Source organism: Magnolia sinica, chromosome 10 (assembly GCF_029962835.1).
Source record: "Magnolia sinica isolate HGM2019 chromosome 10, MsV1, whole genome shotgun sequence".
Classification (NCBI taxonomy): Eukaryota; Viridiplantae; Streptophyta; class Magnoliopsida; order Magnoliales; family Magnoliaceae; genus Magnolia; species Magnolia sinica.
In genome coordinates, this window is record NC_080582.1 from 54,085,679 (window position 1) to 54,102,947 (window position 17,269).

At 38.8% G+C, this 17,269-nt stretch overlaps 3 protein-coding genes across 3 annotated transcripts; all 3 read left to right on the forward strand.

Annotated features, from left to right (window-relative positions):
* Positions 1-253: 253 nt before the first annotated feature.
* On the forward strand, positions 254-1,297 carry LOC131217516 (putative receptor-like protein kinase At3g47110). Its single transcript, XM_058212452.1, has one exon. The coding sequence runs from the start codon at positions 254-256 to the stop codon at positions 1,295-1,297; it is 1,044 nt and encodes a 347-aa protein (XP_058068435.1).
* A 2,739-nt stretch (positions 1,298-4,036) lies between these two features.
* LOC131217517 (receptor kinase-like protein Xa21) lies at positions 4,037-10,118 on the forward strand. Its single transcript, XM_058212453.1, has 3 exons — positions 4,037-4,391; positions 9,376-9,388; positions 9,503-10,118. Exons 1-3 carry the CDS (start codon positions 4,037-4,039, stop codon positions 10,116-10,118), a joined length of 984 nt encoding a protein of 327 aa, XP_058068436.1.
* Positions 10,119-10,409: 291 nt separating this feature from the next.
* On the forward strand, positions 10,410-10,790 carry LOC131217518 (probable LRR receptor-like serine/threonine-protein kinase At3g47570). Its single transcript, XM_058212454.1, has one exon. The coding sequence runs from the start codon at positions 10,410-10,412 to the stop codon at positions 10,788-10,790; it is 381 nt and encodes a 126-aa protein (XP_058068437.1).
* Positions 10,791-17,269: the final 6,479 nt, after the last annotated feature.

The following is a 17,269-nucleotide window of genomic DNA, read 5'->3' on the forward strand; positions in this document are numbered from 1 at the left end:
CATTGGTTTAAATGAACTGTCAGGTACGATTCCACCTCAACTATACAATATCTCCTCTATTAACATTTTGGGAGTGGTAGGGAACAAATTGCATGGAAATCTTCCACCAAACTTAGGCCTCACTCTTCCTAACCTCCGAGAGCTTTACGCCAGACTAAATCAATTCACAGGATCCATACCAGTTTCATTATCCAATGCTTAAGGACTTGTAGTTATTGAGCTTGGTGATAATACAATTAGCGGTTCCGTGCCTATGAATTTTGGAAGCCTCAAGGGTCTCAACAAGCTACATCTAGGAGGCAATCAACTCCGACTTGGGAAAGCTCATGACTTGAATTTTCTTGATTCTTTGATCAATTGCAGTAGCTTGCTGGTACTGGATATAAGGAATAACCGTCTCAGTGGTGTGTTGCCCGACTCGATGGCTAATCTTTCGACCCAACTGACATGGCTGAATATTAAAAGTAACAGGATATTCGGAAACATCCCATCTGGGATTCAGAATCTTGTTGGACTAACAGCACTGATAATGGGGCAGAACTTTCCAACAGGTAATATTCCCATTGGTGTTGGGAAGCTTAACGAGGTGGAGGAACTTTTTTTGGGTACAAATGAATTATGGGGGCAATTTCCATCTTCCTTGGGCAACATCTCGCGACTGTATGAACTCATTTTAGATGGAAATAATCTAATAGGGAGCATACCTTCAAGCCTCAGAAATTTTACATACATGAAGTTCATAGACCTCCAAAATAATAATCTTAGTGGAAGCTTACCCAAACAACTTTTCAGCTTTACCTCTTTAATTGAACTCCATGTTGGAAACAATTTTTTTACCGGTAACCTGCCAGTGGAAACCGGCAACTTGCAAAGTCTCCAGACACTGAATGTTGCTAATAACAAATTATCAGGAGAAATTCCAAACTTGTTAGGCAATTTTCTTAGCCTAGAGTATCTCTGGTTGGAAGGGAACTTCTTTCGAGGATCAGTTCCTTCAGCCTTTAGTACTCTACGAGGCCTTCAATCCCTAGATCTTTCATGTAAAATCATGTCTGGAAAGATTCCACAATACCTGGAGAACCTTTCTGCATTGCAGTATCTAAATTTATCTTTCAACGATTTCGAGGGTGAATTACCAAAACAAAGGGTCTTTGGAAATGCCAGTCAAATTTCAGTACTCGAAAATAGCAAGCTTTGTGGGGGTATTCAAGAATTGCAATTGCCAGCATGCTCTCGCCAAGTTTCGAAGAAAGGGGGGAATATCTCTTGCTTCAAAAGTGAAAATCTCGATAATTAGTGTTGTCATGTTTCTTATTTCACTATCATGTTCCTTTACCACTCTTTATTGGGTAAGAAAGTCAAGAAGGAGACCCTTCGATGTGCCTTCTATGGAGGATTCTTTCATGAACGTTTCATATGCAGAGCTCTATAAAGCGACAGATGGCTTCTCTTCTGCAAATTTGATTGGCAGCGGAAGTTTTGGTTCTGTATATAAAGGAAGCCTAGATCAAGATGGAATTGTTATTGCAGTGAAAGTCCTCAACCTTCAGCAGCAAGGAGCTACGAGAAGCTTTATGGTCGAATGTGAAGCCTTGAGAAATGTTAGGCATCGGAATCTTATTAAAATCTTAACTTGTTGCTCCAGCATTCATTATAAGGGCAATGAATTCATGGCTTTAGTTTTTGAGTACATGCCCAATGGAAGTCTAAGCAAGTGGCTGCACAGAGATAGGCATGATCAATTGGGGAGGAATTTAAACTTATTCAAAGGCTAAATATAGCTATTGATGTGGCTAATGCACTGGATTATCTGCATCACCATTGCCAAACACTGATCATTCATCGTGATTTACAGCCAGATAACATTCTCCTCGATGATGACATGATTGCTCGTGTGGGTGACTTCGGGTTAGCGCGGTTCCTATCCGACGTTCCTCAAACCAGCTCGGTTGGCGTGAAGGGATCTACTGGGTACATCGCTCTAGGTAACTATTTCATCTATTTTCTTTTCTTTTATTTTCTTAAGCATGTCCTGTGAAGTTGTAAATTTTTTTCAAGTGGTTTTCTAGCCCACACAAACCTTATGCCAGACTTGGGTGCCACATGGTATTTAACCATGTGGTAAATTGATGTTGTGGCCCCTACCATGAAGATAACCATTTGCAAATGTGAGGTTGTTCCACTCGCAGTGACAGCTTACAAAAAAAAAAAAAAAATACTTATTCAAGGCACATATCTAGCCTTCCTGATGAGTGGATTGCCTGACTTTTGCAGACTTTCTTCTTAGAGGACCTGTCACATCTCAAAAATTGTGCATATATGTTAGCACGGTTTTGTGCTTGGGGTAGCAAAATTCTAATTTTAAATTAGTGAGAAATAGATAAGTAAATTAGTTACTGCATATTTAGAGGAGAAATGCTCATGTGCTACATTGTATGTGAACTTTCACAGTCAGTGCTTTCTTTCTCACCAATGAGCTTTCTACTTGTAAATGTATCAATTGTATAAAAACCTGAGCCAGGCAAACAATGGCTCTAACAAAAATATCAATTAGGGGAATAAAATTGGACCAAATGAGATATTAGGTGTAGGGGTGTACACAGGTCGATCCGAGTTGAACTGGACTCAACCCGGCCCGGCCAGTCACCAGCCACACCCAGCCCGGCTCGATATATATATATATATATATATATATATATAGATATATATATCTATATATATATATATTTATATATAAACGGCCGAGTCGGGCCAGGTCGAGTCGAGTTTGAACCGAGTTGGGCCAGGTCGAGTCGGGTTTCGAACCAAGTCGGGCCGAACTCAGTTTCTGGCTGAAGAAAATGGCCCGTCCCGGCCCGAACTTAGTTTTGGGTCGGGCCGAGTCGAGCTTTTTCGGGCCGAGTCAAGCAAGTTAACCGGGCTAGCCTAGTTCGTGTACAACCGTAATTAGGTGAGCCATGATCTTAATTAGTGAGACAATTCGAATGTTCATTAATTTTGATTGTTCAGGCTTCTGAATGAATGGACCATCCTAGTTTTTGTCCCAAGTCAGGTGCACCCACCTTTTGCAGGATGGATATTCTACACCAACTAACACATTGTTAAGGAAAAAAAACATTCTACACCGAGTAACACATTGTGGATTATCAAATGAATGGATGGATTTTCTTGGTGGCATCTGTACAACAATAGTAAACTATGCCATTGTGGCACACATTCATAAAATCAAAGCCATCCATCCACCGAGACCCATTTCAAACAAGCGTTGGGCTAACATCATGCTCCTGGGTTGAATTGATACGACCGATGTACGCTGATCAGCTAGATGCGCCTTAATTATCAAACATTAGTCATATATAGCTCTAAGTTTCCAATTTTTCTCATGCTCGAGGCCCAATTGATTAATGGAATTTCTTCTATCTTAGTCTATTAATTTCATAGGAGGTCCAACCTGTTCAATGGCACACATTTATGCATTCCACATATGATGGGGGCTTGTTCATAGGTGGGCTTTTGTTGGTATGTTGCTTGGCCTAATCGCTCTGGTGATTAGGTAGGCGACTTGTGCATGTTGAATGTGGACCAGTACTGGTAAATCCTCTAATCGTTTTTTTATCTAGTACAACTTTGGTAAATGTTTATGATAAATCCTCTAAATTTTTTTTTCCTACTACAATTCTTGCACGCATTTAGATAAGACCATCCAAAATTCTATGTCATAGCACATTTGTAGATGTAAGTGAGAGTATGTTCTTATAGCTATAGATAGTATGATTCTGAAAGCAAATCAAGTAATAAAAAAAATAACATTAATAATAAGATAAAAAAATGAGTACCGCCTCTCAAACCAAGTTCATAGCACATCAATTGATATTAGAAATTTTGACCTTTAGGAAAAGCAAAAATGTTAATTACTTGTGTAAATGGAATACTCCCTCCCTCCCTGTGTCTCCTTCAAAATTCAAAATCTATTTTTATTTGTATTTAAATGGTTTCTTTCATGTAAATATGATATATATAAATTACAAAGTATGCGATGGGCGCTAAAGCATCTACAGAAGGTGATGTTTACAGCTATGGAATCCTTCTATTAGAGATGATAACTGGAAAGGGGCCAACTGATGACATGTTTAAAGATGATCTAAGCCTTCATCATTTTGCTAAGTTGTCATTGCCTGAACAAGTAATGGACATTGTCTATCCAGTTCTCTTAGAAGAAGCCAAAGTTACTCAAGGCAGCGGAAATCATACTAACACGAGAAAAAGAATGCATGCTTGCTTAATTTCAATGGTCAGAATTGGTGTGTTGTGTTCTACAGAATCTCCAAGAGAACGAATGGAGATGAAAGATGTTGTCAAAGAAATGCATGCAATCAAGGATTTATATCTAGGTATCAGGATTCAGCAAGATGAACAAGTTATGTCACATAGACATCATCTTTTTACTTTAAGAATACTATTAGGATATTGAGATGTTTAATAGCTGTGACATTCAACTCTTTGCAAAATGTCATCACAATCCAGTGGAAGTGCACCTGCAATTGGACTACCCCCTGGAGAGTAATCTGAGGAAGTATTCATCAAGTGAGTCCCATTAAAATATTATCTTATTTTGCCATGAATGTGAAACATTGCTATACTTTCAAAGCAAATCGATCAGTTTCATTGCGGAAGGTGGCAACAACGACAGTAATTAAGCGCTGGCTCAGACCTAGGAAGTGGATTACATGGATGAAGGTGATAAACGATCAAAATACACTCAAACCCATTTGCATAAGCTTTTCCTCTGTTTATTTTTATGTGCAAGATGCATAGTCAACACTTATATTTATGGAAAATGATAAGCTGACTCATCTCTTACAGCTGCCCTAATCAGGAAACGGATTGGCTACTCCCCTTGCCACCGGCCAATGGCTGATGGTCGGTGCTCTGTGGGCTCCACCATGAGGTATGTGTTTCATCCATGTCATCCATCTAATTTTCTAGATCATTGTATGGCATGGGACCAAAAATGAGATATATCCCAATCTCAAATGGACCACATTACAGGAAACAGTGTTTAATGAATATAGACCATTTAAAACTTTTTGAGGGCCATAAAAATTTTGGATCAATTTGATCTTTGTTTTTTCCCTTCATCTGAGTCTGTATGACCTAATCAACAGATTGGATGTCAAATAAACAGTACAGTATGCCTTAGGAGGATTTTAATGGTGGGTATCCAATTACTATTGTTTTCCTGTGGTGTGGTCCACCAGAGATTTATATCTCTCTCATCTCTGGAATTAACCCTAAAATGATCTGTAAAAATGGATGAACGGAATGGATGAAACACATACATCACGGTGAGACCCACAGAGCACCGACCACACCCACCGAGCTGGTGGCGGGGGAGTAGCCAATCCGTTCTCGCCCAATCAAATCCCACCGCGTGGCGTCACCATGTAATCTACCTCCAAAATCAAAATACATGTCTGGTCCACCCAATAAGTTGTTGGAAATGACTTTTAAATTAGTACATTCATTGACCGGCTTATCAAATGAATATTCTCAATTTCGCACAGGTGTGTCACTGGCACATGTGGGCTGTTTATGTTGGACTCTTGATTTCATGGACTTCGGTACTGTGTACAGGTGAAACACGCCTGATGTATGTGTTATCCATGACGTCTCTTCATTTTGCCTGATATGATCGTATCAGGACATGAGCCCAAAAATGAGACAGCTTCAAAGTTCAAGTGGACTATACCCTAAGAAGTAATGGAGATTGAACTTCTGCAAATGAAAACTTCTTATGGGTTACAGATGAATTGTATTAAGATGATATTTGTCTTTTCTCTTCTTTCATGTCCATGTGACCCTATGAACAAGATAGATGGAAAATAAACATTAGGGTAGGACCAAGAAGTTTCAACCCTGGCATTATTATGGCCCTGTTTTTTGGTGGTGTGGTCTACTTTAGCTTTGGATCTATCTCATTATTGGGCTCATGCCCTATAAGATGATGGCAAGATGCAGCATGGATAAAACACATACATTGTGGCTTTTATGCATATAGACAACACTACATAAGTGCTGTGTTCTACACTAAGCAATCCAAGTTCCCTTGTGTTTTCCACATGTGTGTGGATATACGTGTGCACTGTTGCAACGAGAAGTACAAATGTTCTCTTCTCGTGGTTGAACGGACACGGATTTCCAGAGAAAGTTTGGATGCTAGGTAGGGCCACGGTGATGTTTGTGAAAAATTCGGACTGTTAGTCCATTTTGAAAGCTCAATTTAAGGCATGGGATCAAAACTAAGATGGATCCAAAACTCAAGTGAGCAGCATTAGAGGAAATAATTGGGATTCTGTGACCACCAGTTGAAATATTTGTATGGCCACAGCTTCTTATAAAGCTAAGTTTTTGGTGTTTTAACTTCATCTCAGTGGGAATGACCTTACAAACAATTTGGATGGCCTATAAACATTAAGGTAAATATCAAGAAGGTTTCAACTGTAAGAAACTCTTTCCCTGACTTTTCATCTCATACGGCCCACTCGATTTTTAGATACACCTCAATTTTAGCCTCATGTCCTAAAATGAGGTCTCACCATGGATGGACGGTGTGAATTTCTCACAAACATCATGATGGGTCCCACCTAGCATCCCGCGGAAACTTATTGCCAGAGGCTTTAGCAGGAAATCCGAGTCCAACTATCCTTTTCAGCGATATTTTGACATGGAAATTTGCAGCCATTGTCACTACCTCGTGCCGGAACACAAATTAGCTGCAACCCCAGAACCAGCCAGGTGGGTGCAACCTTGACCGTGGGGCCCATCCTGATGTATGCACTTTATATCTGAGCTGAGGATCCATTTTTCTAGCCTAAATCAGGATGTGGTGCTGAAAATGAATCAGGTACAAATCACAGGTAGACTACACCACAGGAAAAAATGTTCATTGAATGGTTACCAATTAAAACTTCTTTGAGTCCACCATAATGTTTATATGCCATCAATCCAATACATTGATGAGGTTATGATAGACTTAGAAAAAGGGAAAATAAAATTTTCAGCTTAAAACATAGATATCAACTTGATCCAAAACTCTTGGTGGCCCACAAAAGGTTTTTAATGGTCAATCACCACTATTTCATATTTACATGATATTTGCATCTGCTCAAGTTTTTGGATCATGCCTTAAAATAAGCAGAAAAATGGGTGGACACTGTAGATATACAATGAATACATTGAGGTGGGCCCCACGGTGAAGATCACACCCACGTGGCTGGTTCTGGGTCGTAGTCTTTGTGCTCGATGCGTCCCGCTGGGGCTAGGACAAAGTCATCACATGAGGTGCACGTTAAAAGAGAGTCTTAAAGTGACTTGGACTTTGAAATCCATGTAAGCATCGTTGGCTATGAATCAATGTCACTCAAGAGGAATAAATAAATAGAATAGGTTTAATTAAGGGACTTTTTGGGTACCACCCAATAATAAAGTTTTTTAATTTATGTAAATTAATAAGTTATAAGCTCATTTGACACTATTGTAAAATTAAGTTACTTATAAGTTTTTATATCTTTTGTTTTTTAACTTTTAACTTTTCTATTTATCTCTCTCCATGTGATGTGATGAATGGTCCATACCAAAGGAAGCTCCACCACATCAAAGTTGTGGCCTACATTACATGATAGACGGTTCACATCAAAGGTGAGCCCCACATTATGGATGAAGCACATCAAGGTAAACCCACATAATGGATTGTCCATGTCAATGATAGGCCCCTAATGATGAATGGTCCATAGCCAAAGTGGGGCTTGGATGATAGGCAGCCCACATCGAAGGTTGGGCCCATACAAATGGATGGTCCATATCAAAGGTGGGCTCCACATGAGGGGTGGTGAATATTGAAGGTGGGCCACACATGGTGGACAATAATTGAACTTGAACCCCACATGATGGAGAGAATGTAAATCTATAAATTGTGGAATTGAAGGACCGTATGGTGCATTGGAGATGAGGATCGAGAAAACTGAACTCAAATTTGTACTTGGTTGAGACGCCATCATTATAAGACTAATGTCGTAGTCTTCTGCACCTTATCCCCTTAGAAGCATCAGGATGGAAATAGAAGCTTCAGACGTGTGTAAGATTGGGGACCCAAACTTATTTTTATAGTTGTGAGAGTTAAAAAATTTAAAACCCATCAAAACTCCTCTCCCTTAAGCTGTCCACGAATTTAACAATCTTAATCTAACTAGAATGTTGTGCATGCAACACATCCGTAGCACACCACCCCTTATACAATTTTAGATTAATCACAACTGGAGTGGAGTCCATCAATATACCTGATCACATTATCTAACCCTTAGGGAGATCTAGACAGTTGATCAATTAGGCCCACCTTATAGAATTCTTATACTCTCACTTTTTTTTTTTTTTTGTTAGCTTGTTAGCACACCCCACTGTCAGTTGACACTTCACTATTAGCCACCCCCACTAGGGATCGATACCAATACCTCAAGTGTTGAAACGAGGTATCTTTCACTTAGTCTACACTTGAGCTATGGATCAGGGTGTATATTCTCTCACTTAATCCACATTGATTAATGTCAAGGTTAAATTTTGAAAACATATTTTAATTTTAAAGAAAACATCTAAATGGTTAACCAATGCATTTGTTAGATAATATGAACCGCTTCTACAATTTGGTCCATCAAGACCACTATTATTAGATCGCGGTAGCCATCATAATATTTAATTTTGGCAAAGTGAGACTAAGTACGGTCACAAATACCATCAAGCTTCACGATATAGATCATGGACTAGGAAGTATGGTATGAGGATTACACATATAATGTAATCATATGTGCCTATCCTCAAGAGGTCTATGAACTTTCAAATATCTTCAAAGAGATAAGACTTTAGTTCTACTTAAAATAATTTGCGCTAAAAAAAAAAAAAAAAACAGAAATTAACTTTCTATCAGAATCATCAAAACTTTATAAATACGATCTTTTTAATGTCTATAAAAATAAAACACACTCAACTCCCACTAATTGAATAAATATGTGGGGTCAATGATTCTCTGGATGTTACATGATACTCAAATGACGTAATAGGAAGCCCTTTAGTAAGTGGATTCACAATTATCTACTTAGTGTCGATGAACTCCACAGACATTATACGATTCTAAACTATTTCCTTCACAACAAGATATTTGATGTCGATATGTTTCGATCTTGAGAATGCTTGTTGTTGCTAGAGAAGGAAACCGCAGCTGAGTTATCACAAAAGATTCCAAATGATTTCGGGATATACTCCAATACCTATAAATCTAAGAAAAAATGTTGTAACCATAGTTCCTGATTTAATACTTCATGGCAGGCAATGAACTCAGGTTCTATGGTGGATGAGGTTGTCGTCGATTGTTTCACGTTTTTCCAAGACATGGTCCCACTAACCATCATGAACATGTAGCCTGATTGTTTCTCGATTCTTTGACCAATTGCAGCAGCTTACGACAATTGATAATATGCAATAACCGTCTCAGTGGTGTGTTGCCCGATTCCATGGTTAATCTTTCGACCCAACTGACATGGCTGAATATTGGAAGTAACAGGATATTCGAAAACATCCCATCTAGGATTCAGAATCTTGTTGGACTAACAGCACTGAAAATGGGGCAGAACTTTCTAACAGGTAATATTCCCATTGGTGTTGGGAAGCTTAACAAGGTGGAGGTACTTCACTTGGATAGAAATGAATTATCGAGCCAAATTCCATCTTCCTTAGGCTACATCTCACGACTGTTCATACTCGTCTTATCAAGAAATAATCTAACAGGGAGAATACCTTCAAGTCTCAGAAATTGCAATCTGCCAGTGGAAACCGGTAACTTGAAAAGTCTCCAGACACTGAATGTTTCTAATAACAAATTGTCAAGAGAAATTCCAAGCTTGTTAGGCAATTGTCTTAGCCTAGAGTATCTCTGGTTGGATGGGAGATTCTTTCAGGGATCAATTCCTTCCGCATTTAGTACTCTAAGAGGCCTTCAATCCCTGAATCTTTCATGTAACATCTTGTTTGTAAAGATTCCACAATACCTGGAGAACCTTTCTGCATTGTAGTATCTAAATTTATCTTTTAACAATTTCGAGGGTGAATTACCAAAATAAGGGGTCTTTGGAAATGCCAGTCAAATTTCAGTGCTCGGAAATATTAAGCTTTGTGGGGGTATTCAAGAATTGCAATTGCCAGCATGCTCTTGCCAAGTTTCGAAGAAAGGGGGGATATCTCTTGCTTCAAAAGTGAAAATCTCGATGATTAGTGTTGTCATGTTTCTTATTTCACTATCATGTTCCTTTACCACTCTTTGTTGGGTAAGAAAGTCAAGAAGGAGACCCTTCGATGTGCCTTCTATGGAGGATTCTTTCATGAACGTTTCATATGCAGAGCTCTATAAAGCGACAGATGGCTTCTCTTCTGCAAATTTGATTGGCAGTGGAAGTTTTGGTTCTGTATATAAAGGAAGCCTAGATCAAGATGGAATTGTTATTGCAGTGAAAGTCCTCAACCTTCAGCAGCAAGGAGCTACGAGAAGCTTTATGGTCGAATGTGAAGCCTTGAGAAATGTTAGGCATCGGAATCTTATTAAAATCTTAACTTGTTGCTCCAGCATTCATTATAAGGGCAATGAATTCATGGCTTTAGTTTTTGAGTACATGCCCAATGGAAGTCTAAGCAAGTGGCTGCACAGAGATAGGCATGATCAGTTGGGGAGGAATTTAAACTTTATTTAAAGGCTAAATATAGCTATTGATGTGGCTAATGCACTGAATTATCTACATCACCATTGCCAAACACCGATCATTCATCGTGATTTAAAGCCAGACAACATTCTCCTCGATGATGACATGATTGCTCGTGTGGGTGACTTCGGGTTAGCACGGTTCCTATCCGATGTTCCTCAAACCGGCTCAGTTGGCGTGAAGGGATCTACTGGGTACATCGCTCTAGGTAACTATTTCATCTATTTTCTTTTATTTTATTTTCTTAAGCATGTCCTGTGAAGTTGTAAATTTTTTTCAAGTGGTTTTCTAGCCCACACAAACCTTCCCAGACTTGGGTGCCACATGATATCTAACCATGTGGTAAATTGATGTTGTGGCCCCTACCATGAAGATAACCATTTGCAAATGTGAGGTTGTTCCACTCATAGTGACAGCTTACAAAAAACATACTTATTCAAGGCACATATCTAGCCTTCCTGATGAGTGGATTGCCTGACTTTTGCAGACTTTCTTCTTAGAGGACCTGTCACATCTCAAAAATTGTGCATATATGTTAGCACGGTTTTTTGCTTGGGGTAGCAAAATTCTAATTTTAAATTAGTAGGAAATAGATAAGGCTTTAATTAGTATAGATAATAAGTAAATTAGTTAATGCTTATTTAGAGGAGAAATGTTCATGTGCCACATTATATGTGAACTTTCACAGTTAGTGATTTCTTTCTCACCAATGAGCTTTCTACTTGTAAATGTATTAATTGTATAGAAACCTGAGCTATGCAAACAATGGCTCTAACAAAAATATCACTTAGGTGAATAAAATTAGACCAAATGAGATATTAGGTGAGCCATGATCTTATTTAGTTAGACAATTCGAATGTTCATTAATTTTGATGGATCGGGCTTCTGAATGAATGGACCATCCTAGTTTTTGTCCCAAGTCAGGTGCACCCACCCCTTTTGCAGGATGGATACTCTACACAAAGTAACACATTGTTAAGAGAAAAAAAAAACATTCTACACCAAGTAACACATTGTGGATTATCAAATGAATGGATGGATTTTCTTGGTGGCATATGTACAACAATAGTAAACTATGCCATTGTGGCACACATTCATAAAATCGGAGCCATCCATTCACCGAGACCCATTTCAAACAAGCATTGAGTTAACATCATGCTTATGGGTAGAATTGATAAGACTGATGTACAGTGATCAGCTACATGTGCCTTGATTATGAAACATCAGTCATATAGATCTAAGTTTCCAATTTTTCTCATGCTCGAGGCCCAATTGATTAATGGAACTTCTTCTATCTTAGTCTACTAATTTCATAGTGGGTCCAACCTGTTCAATGGCACACATTTATGCATTCCACATATTACGGAGGCTTGTTCATAGGTGGGCTCTTGTTGGTACGTTGCTTGGCCTAATTGCTCTGGTGATCAGGTAGGCCACTTGTGCATGTTGAATGTGGACCACTGGTAAATCCTCTAATCATTTTTTTTCTAGTACAACTTTGGTAAATGTTTATGATAAATCCTCTAAATTTCTTTTTTCCTAATGCAATTCTTGCATGCATTTAGATAAGACCATCCAAAATTCTAGGCCATAGCACATTCCTAGATGTAATTGAGAGCTATAGCTACAGATAGTACGATTCTGAAAGCTAATCAAGTAATAAAAAAATAACATTAATAATAAGAGCAGAAATGAGTACCACCTCTCAAACCAAAGTTCATATCACATCAATTGATATTAGAAATTTTGACCTTTAGGCAAAGCAAAAAATGTTAATTACTTGTTTAAATGGAATACTCCCTCCCTCCTCGTGTCTCTCTCAAAATTCAAAATCTAATTTTATTTATAATTACTTGTTTATTTAAATGGTTTCTTTCATGCAAATATGGTATGTATAAATTACAGAGTATGCGATGGGCGTTAAAGCATCTACACAAGGTAATGTTTACAGCTATGGAATCCTTCTATTGGAGATGATAACCGGAAAGGGGCCAACTGATGACATGTTTAAAGATTATCTAAGCCTTTATAATTTTGCTAAGTTGTTATTGCCTGAACGAGTAATGGATATTCTTGATCCAGTTCTCTTAGAAGAAGCCAAAGTTACTCAAGGCAACAGAAATCATACTAACACAAGAAAAAGAATGCATGCTTGCTTAATTTCAATGGTCAAAATTGGTGTGATATGTTCTGCAGAATCTCCAAGAGAACGAATGGAGATGAAAGATGTTGTCAAAGAAATGCATGTAATCAAGGATTTATATCTAGGTGTCAGGATTCAGCAAGATGAACAAGTTATGTCACAACTGTCAGGTGAAGATCCATCTTACCTCAGTTATTATTGAGATATTATTGGTAGTTATATTGAGAAGATTTCAAAATAAAATGAGCTTGTTGAAAATACTTTTCTTAACAAGCTTTAGATATGTTTAGTATTGGCATAGGAGTGTGCTTTTAATATTTATAGTGATGAATGATGGAAAGATGTCTTCTACTTCTTTTTTTCTCTCTTTCTTTCTTTTATTTCGTGTAATTCAAAGGGAGATCATGAATGTAGTGAGACACAGACATCATCTTTTTACATTAAGAATACTATTAGGATATTGAGATGTTTAATAGCTGTGACATTTTTTCAACTCTTTTCAAAATGTCATCACAATCCAGTGGAAGTGCTCCTGCAATTGGACTACCCACTGGAGAGTAATCTGAGGAAGTATTCATCAAGTGAGTCTCATTAAAATATTATGTTGTTTTGCCTTGAATGTGAAACATAGCTATACTTTCAAATGTCCGTTGTCACACCACCAACAAGATAGTTAGAAACATGGAAAAATAATAATGTCCTACAGCCCAACCTTAATGTTTGCTTAGATAGGCTTTTTTATTTTTATTTTTATTTTATTTTTCATAGACTATGCAAACATCAACATGTGCAAAAGCAACTATGTTCATGGAAAGGTTTCCATGCACTTACCCCACCATATCATTCCTCATTCTTAATTATGACTAACATGTCTTTTCATTTAATTTCTTTGTCCAATAGTATAGGCATGAAAAATGTAATATATCTTCACTACACTTGAACAGAATGAGGAAAGAAACTACAATGCTTGGGCTGATAAATGAATCATGCATGGCATTTCTCTAATGATCCAAATCACTGATATTTTGTCTTCCACGGTGCATGGAACATACCCTTAAAGGCTCCTGCATTGGTCATGCATGTTAAATATGGACCATTGCCTATTACCAGTCATTTTCATCAAACAAGAGAAATATTATGACATGCCATTGCCCATTATGGAGTCCATAATATCAATGGAACTTGGTTACCAAGACGTGTGGCTCATTGGTAACATTTATGGGTCAAGCAAAAGAAATATATTATTTTTGGTTGAGCATCACACAATATATAAAGAGAATGGCATCACCCTCTCTACTTTTGGATTCGTTTAAGTAGGGATTCTGAGAGTATTTTTCCGTGAAATTCATTTATTAGAAGAAGACTTCTTAAATGTAAGTTTATGTTGTTTTCTTGAAAATTCTAGAATTATGTAGAATTCAATTTGTTAGGACAGCATTCGTTTAAGGCTGAGGACGTTTCAAAACAAGAAACAAAAAAGCACGGAAGTTTCCATCCATAGAAACTAAAATAACATATTTTTGGTGAAACCTATAATTTCACATTGGACGCCAGTTGCCTGTGCCCCTGCCACAGGAAGTTCGCTGTGGGCGGAAGCTATCTGGGACACACAGATTCTGAGAAATCTACTCCATCCATTAGTTTCTCAAGCTCACAATAGGACAGGAGTCCATAAGTTAGGGAGATCCAAGACTAAGGTGGATCACACAACAGGAAATGGTGAGAATGGAAACGTCCACCTTTGAAACCTTCCTATAGCTGACCATGATGTTTATACCCATTCAAACCCGTATTTGGTTGTGCAAGGCCTTTAATTTTTAGCCTTGTTGAAAGATCTAACAGCTTGGCGAAGACCCGTATTAGGCCAGTGGACCAAGACAGTCACGTTATATCGTGGGCTGGACTTGGAATTAGGTTCTTGCTCATGGATCAGACCAGGAAACAAGTTGAAGCAGCCTAATCCAGGCCAGGTGAATCCTACGGCCTGATTACTTGATAAATATCAGCCTTGGCCTGGCCAGGTGAATCCTAGGGCCTGATTACTTGATAAATAGCCCGGTTTTGTAGGTTGTGAGATATTTAGCAGAAGATTTCCTACTAAGGGCCAGCCAAGGCCCGGCCTCAAGTTTGTGGGCTTGGGCCTAAAATGATGGTCAATTACCCAATGGGCACACCCCCTTACAAACCAAAAACATGGATAGATGCACACGGCCTCTGGGGTGGAGCCAAGATACATCAGTCACCACTACTGACCATAACACATATTGAGGGATGGGATGGCACAAGGCGTGGGTGTGTGCATGGGAGGGAAATGGTACTATGAGGTCCACTACATGGGAGCTTCCCATAAGGTCAAGCTGGGTGGGCCCCACCTTAATGAACATCCACACCATCAATCAGATGCACACTTCCATGGTGGTCCATGGGCTTAAAGATAGGGGCCAATCCATGACTTAGATGGGCCACACTATTGACAGCAAATGAGAGTCCATACATACCATGAAAACCTTTATGATCATTTATAGAGCCCACGTACGGCTATGTAAATCAGACATCCAACCCATCCACTGTATGTATCCCCCTTTGACGAGGTGTCACACTAAGTTGCAAATGTATCCAAAACTCAGGTGGACCCCACCAAGTGCTTTTAAATGTTTTAGGCATGATTTCACAAGTTTTATAAATGGAATGGCCAACTTGAGTTCCAGATAGAGACGAATTTCAGATGTTGCATAACCTAGATGTAGGGCTGTACATCGAGCCGAGTTGAGTCGAGGTGGGCCAAGCTCGGCTCGACTTGTCCATGCTGTACTCAAGTTCGAGCTCGAGCTCAACATTGAAGCTTGGCTTATTTGCCGAAGTTGTCGAGTCAAGCTAGTGGTTTGAGTCGAGTCGAGTCGAGTTTACCTCGACTCGAGCTCGAGCTCGTTCATATCAAGGATACAATACATACATGAAGTGGCCCAATTCAATGGTGGTCCAATAAGTCGATGGATGGCCAGATCATCTCATACATCAATGGACCAATCCAATAAGTATTGATCCACAAATAGATGAGTGGCCAACAACATATGTCTCAAGTGGGCCATCCCAACAAACAAAAATGAAGAATGAAGAAAAATAAAAATGAGGAAGATGCATGGTGACCTACCTAGCTATTTTAGAAGTGTTACAAGTGTATGCTATTTTCCACCTTCGATCGGAATTGTCCGATGCTGTTGGCCAACTTTGATGGCCCACCAAAACCTCCAATTTCAGCAATACTATCTTCCACCTTCGATCAGGATTGGCCGATTGGGCGTGGGTTCGTTCGGAGAGACCGGGAATTGGGAGAGTGAGAGAAAGAGAGGTTCAGTGGAGACGAGTCCGTGTGGGTGTGCAGGCAGCGTGCTAGAAGCCCTAGAGGTCCAGTGGATGCTCGCCGGGTGGTCGTGTTAGCAGCAGCTGGGCAGGGTAGGGTAGTAGAGAGAAAGAGGAGAAAAAAGGGAAAGCCCCAAAAGTAAGGCCGATCGGGTTAGCTAGGGTTTTTTTAGAAAAAAAAACTTAAACTTAAGTTAAGTATATATATATTAAATATATATAATATAATATTATATATATATATATGTATAATATTTTAAAAAATTATATTTATTAATTGAGTCGAGTCGAGCTCGAGTTCGAGTTCGAGTCGAGTCGAGTTGAAATGACCCATGCTCGAACTCAGCTCGAACTCAACTCGAGCTTCACAAAAATAGCTTGACTCGACCCCAATAGGTCATTCAAGCCGAGTCAATCCGAGCTGACTCGAGCCGAGTCGAGCGAGTTTGTTGAGCTAGCTTGACTCATGTATAACCCTACCTAGATCAGAGGATGTTCAACACACAGGAGGTTGACGCCCACATAGTTGGACCTAGTGGGAAGCTCTCATGAGGTTGACCTAATAATACCATTTTTCTATATGTATGTATATACATGCATATATAGAGAAATGCTCACATGTAATTAGTTGGACGTCCAACTCATTCCTTAATTTAAGAAGTAATTAATGGTCATAAATGCTACTAAATGGTGGAGGCTTCCCAAAAAAATAAAAAATAAATAAATAAATAAATAACAAAACAAAACAAAAAAAACAAAAAAGAGTAGCCGGCTTGAGTGAGCCCTATGTTAGTCTTAATATAAAATCAACCTTGACCATCAAATATGTCATCTTATATTAGACTTGGGGCCTGAGAATCAGCTACATACCTGATTCAAGTGTACCACACAATCCCAAAAGGTGTACAAGACAAGCTCAGCCTCTAAATTTCCCTTGGTGTGGCCCACTTAAATCTCATATGGGCCT

Excerpts from the sequence above, each read along its gene's own strand:
- LOC131217516 (XM_058212452.1), top strand. The coding sequence starts at position 254 with ATGAATTTTGGAAGCCTCAAGGGTCTCAACAAGCTACATCTAGGAGGC.
- LOC131217517 (XM_058212453.1), top strand. The coding sequence starts at position 4,037 with ATGGGCGCTAAAGCATCTACAGAAGGTGATGTTTACAGCTATGGAATC.
- LOC131217518 (XM_058212454.1), top strand. The coding sequence starts at position 10,410 with ATGGAGGATTCTTTCATGAACGTTTCATATGCAGAGCTCTATAAAGCG.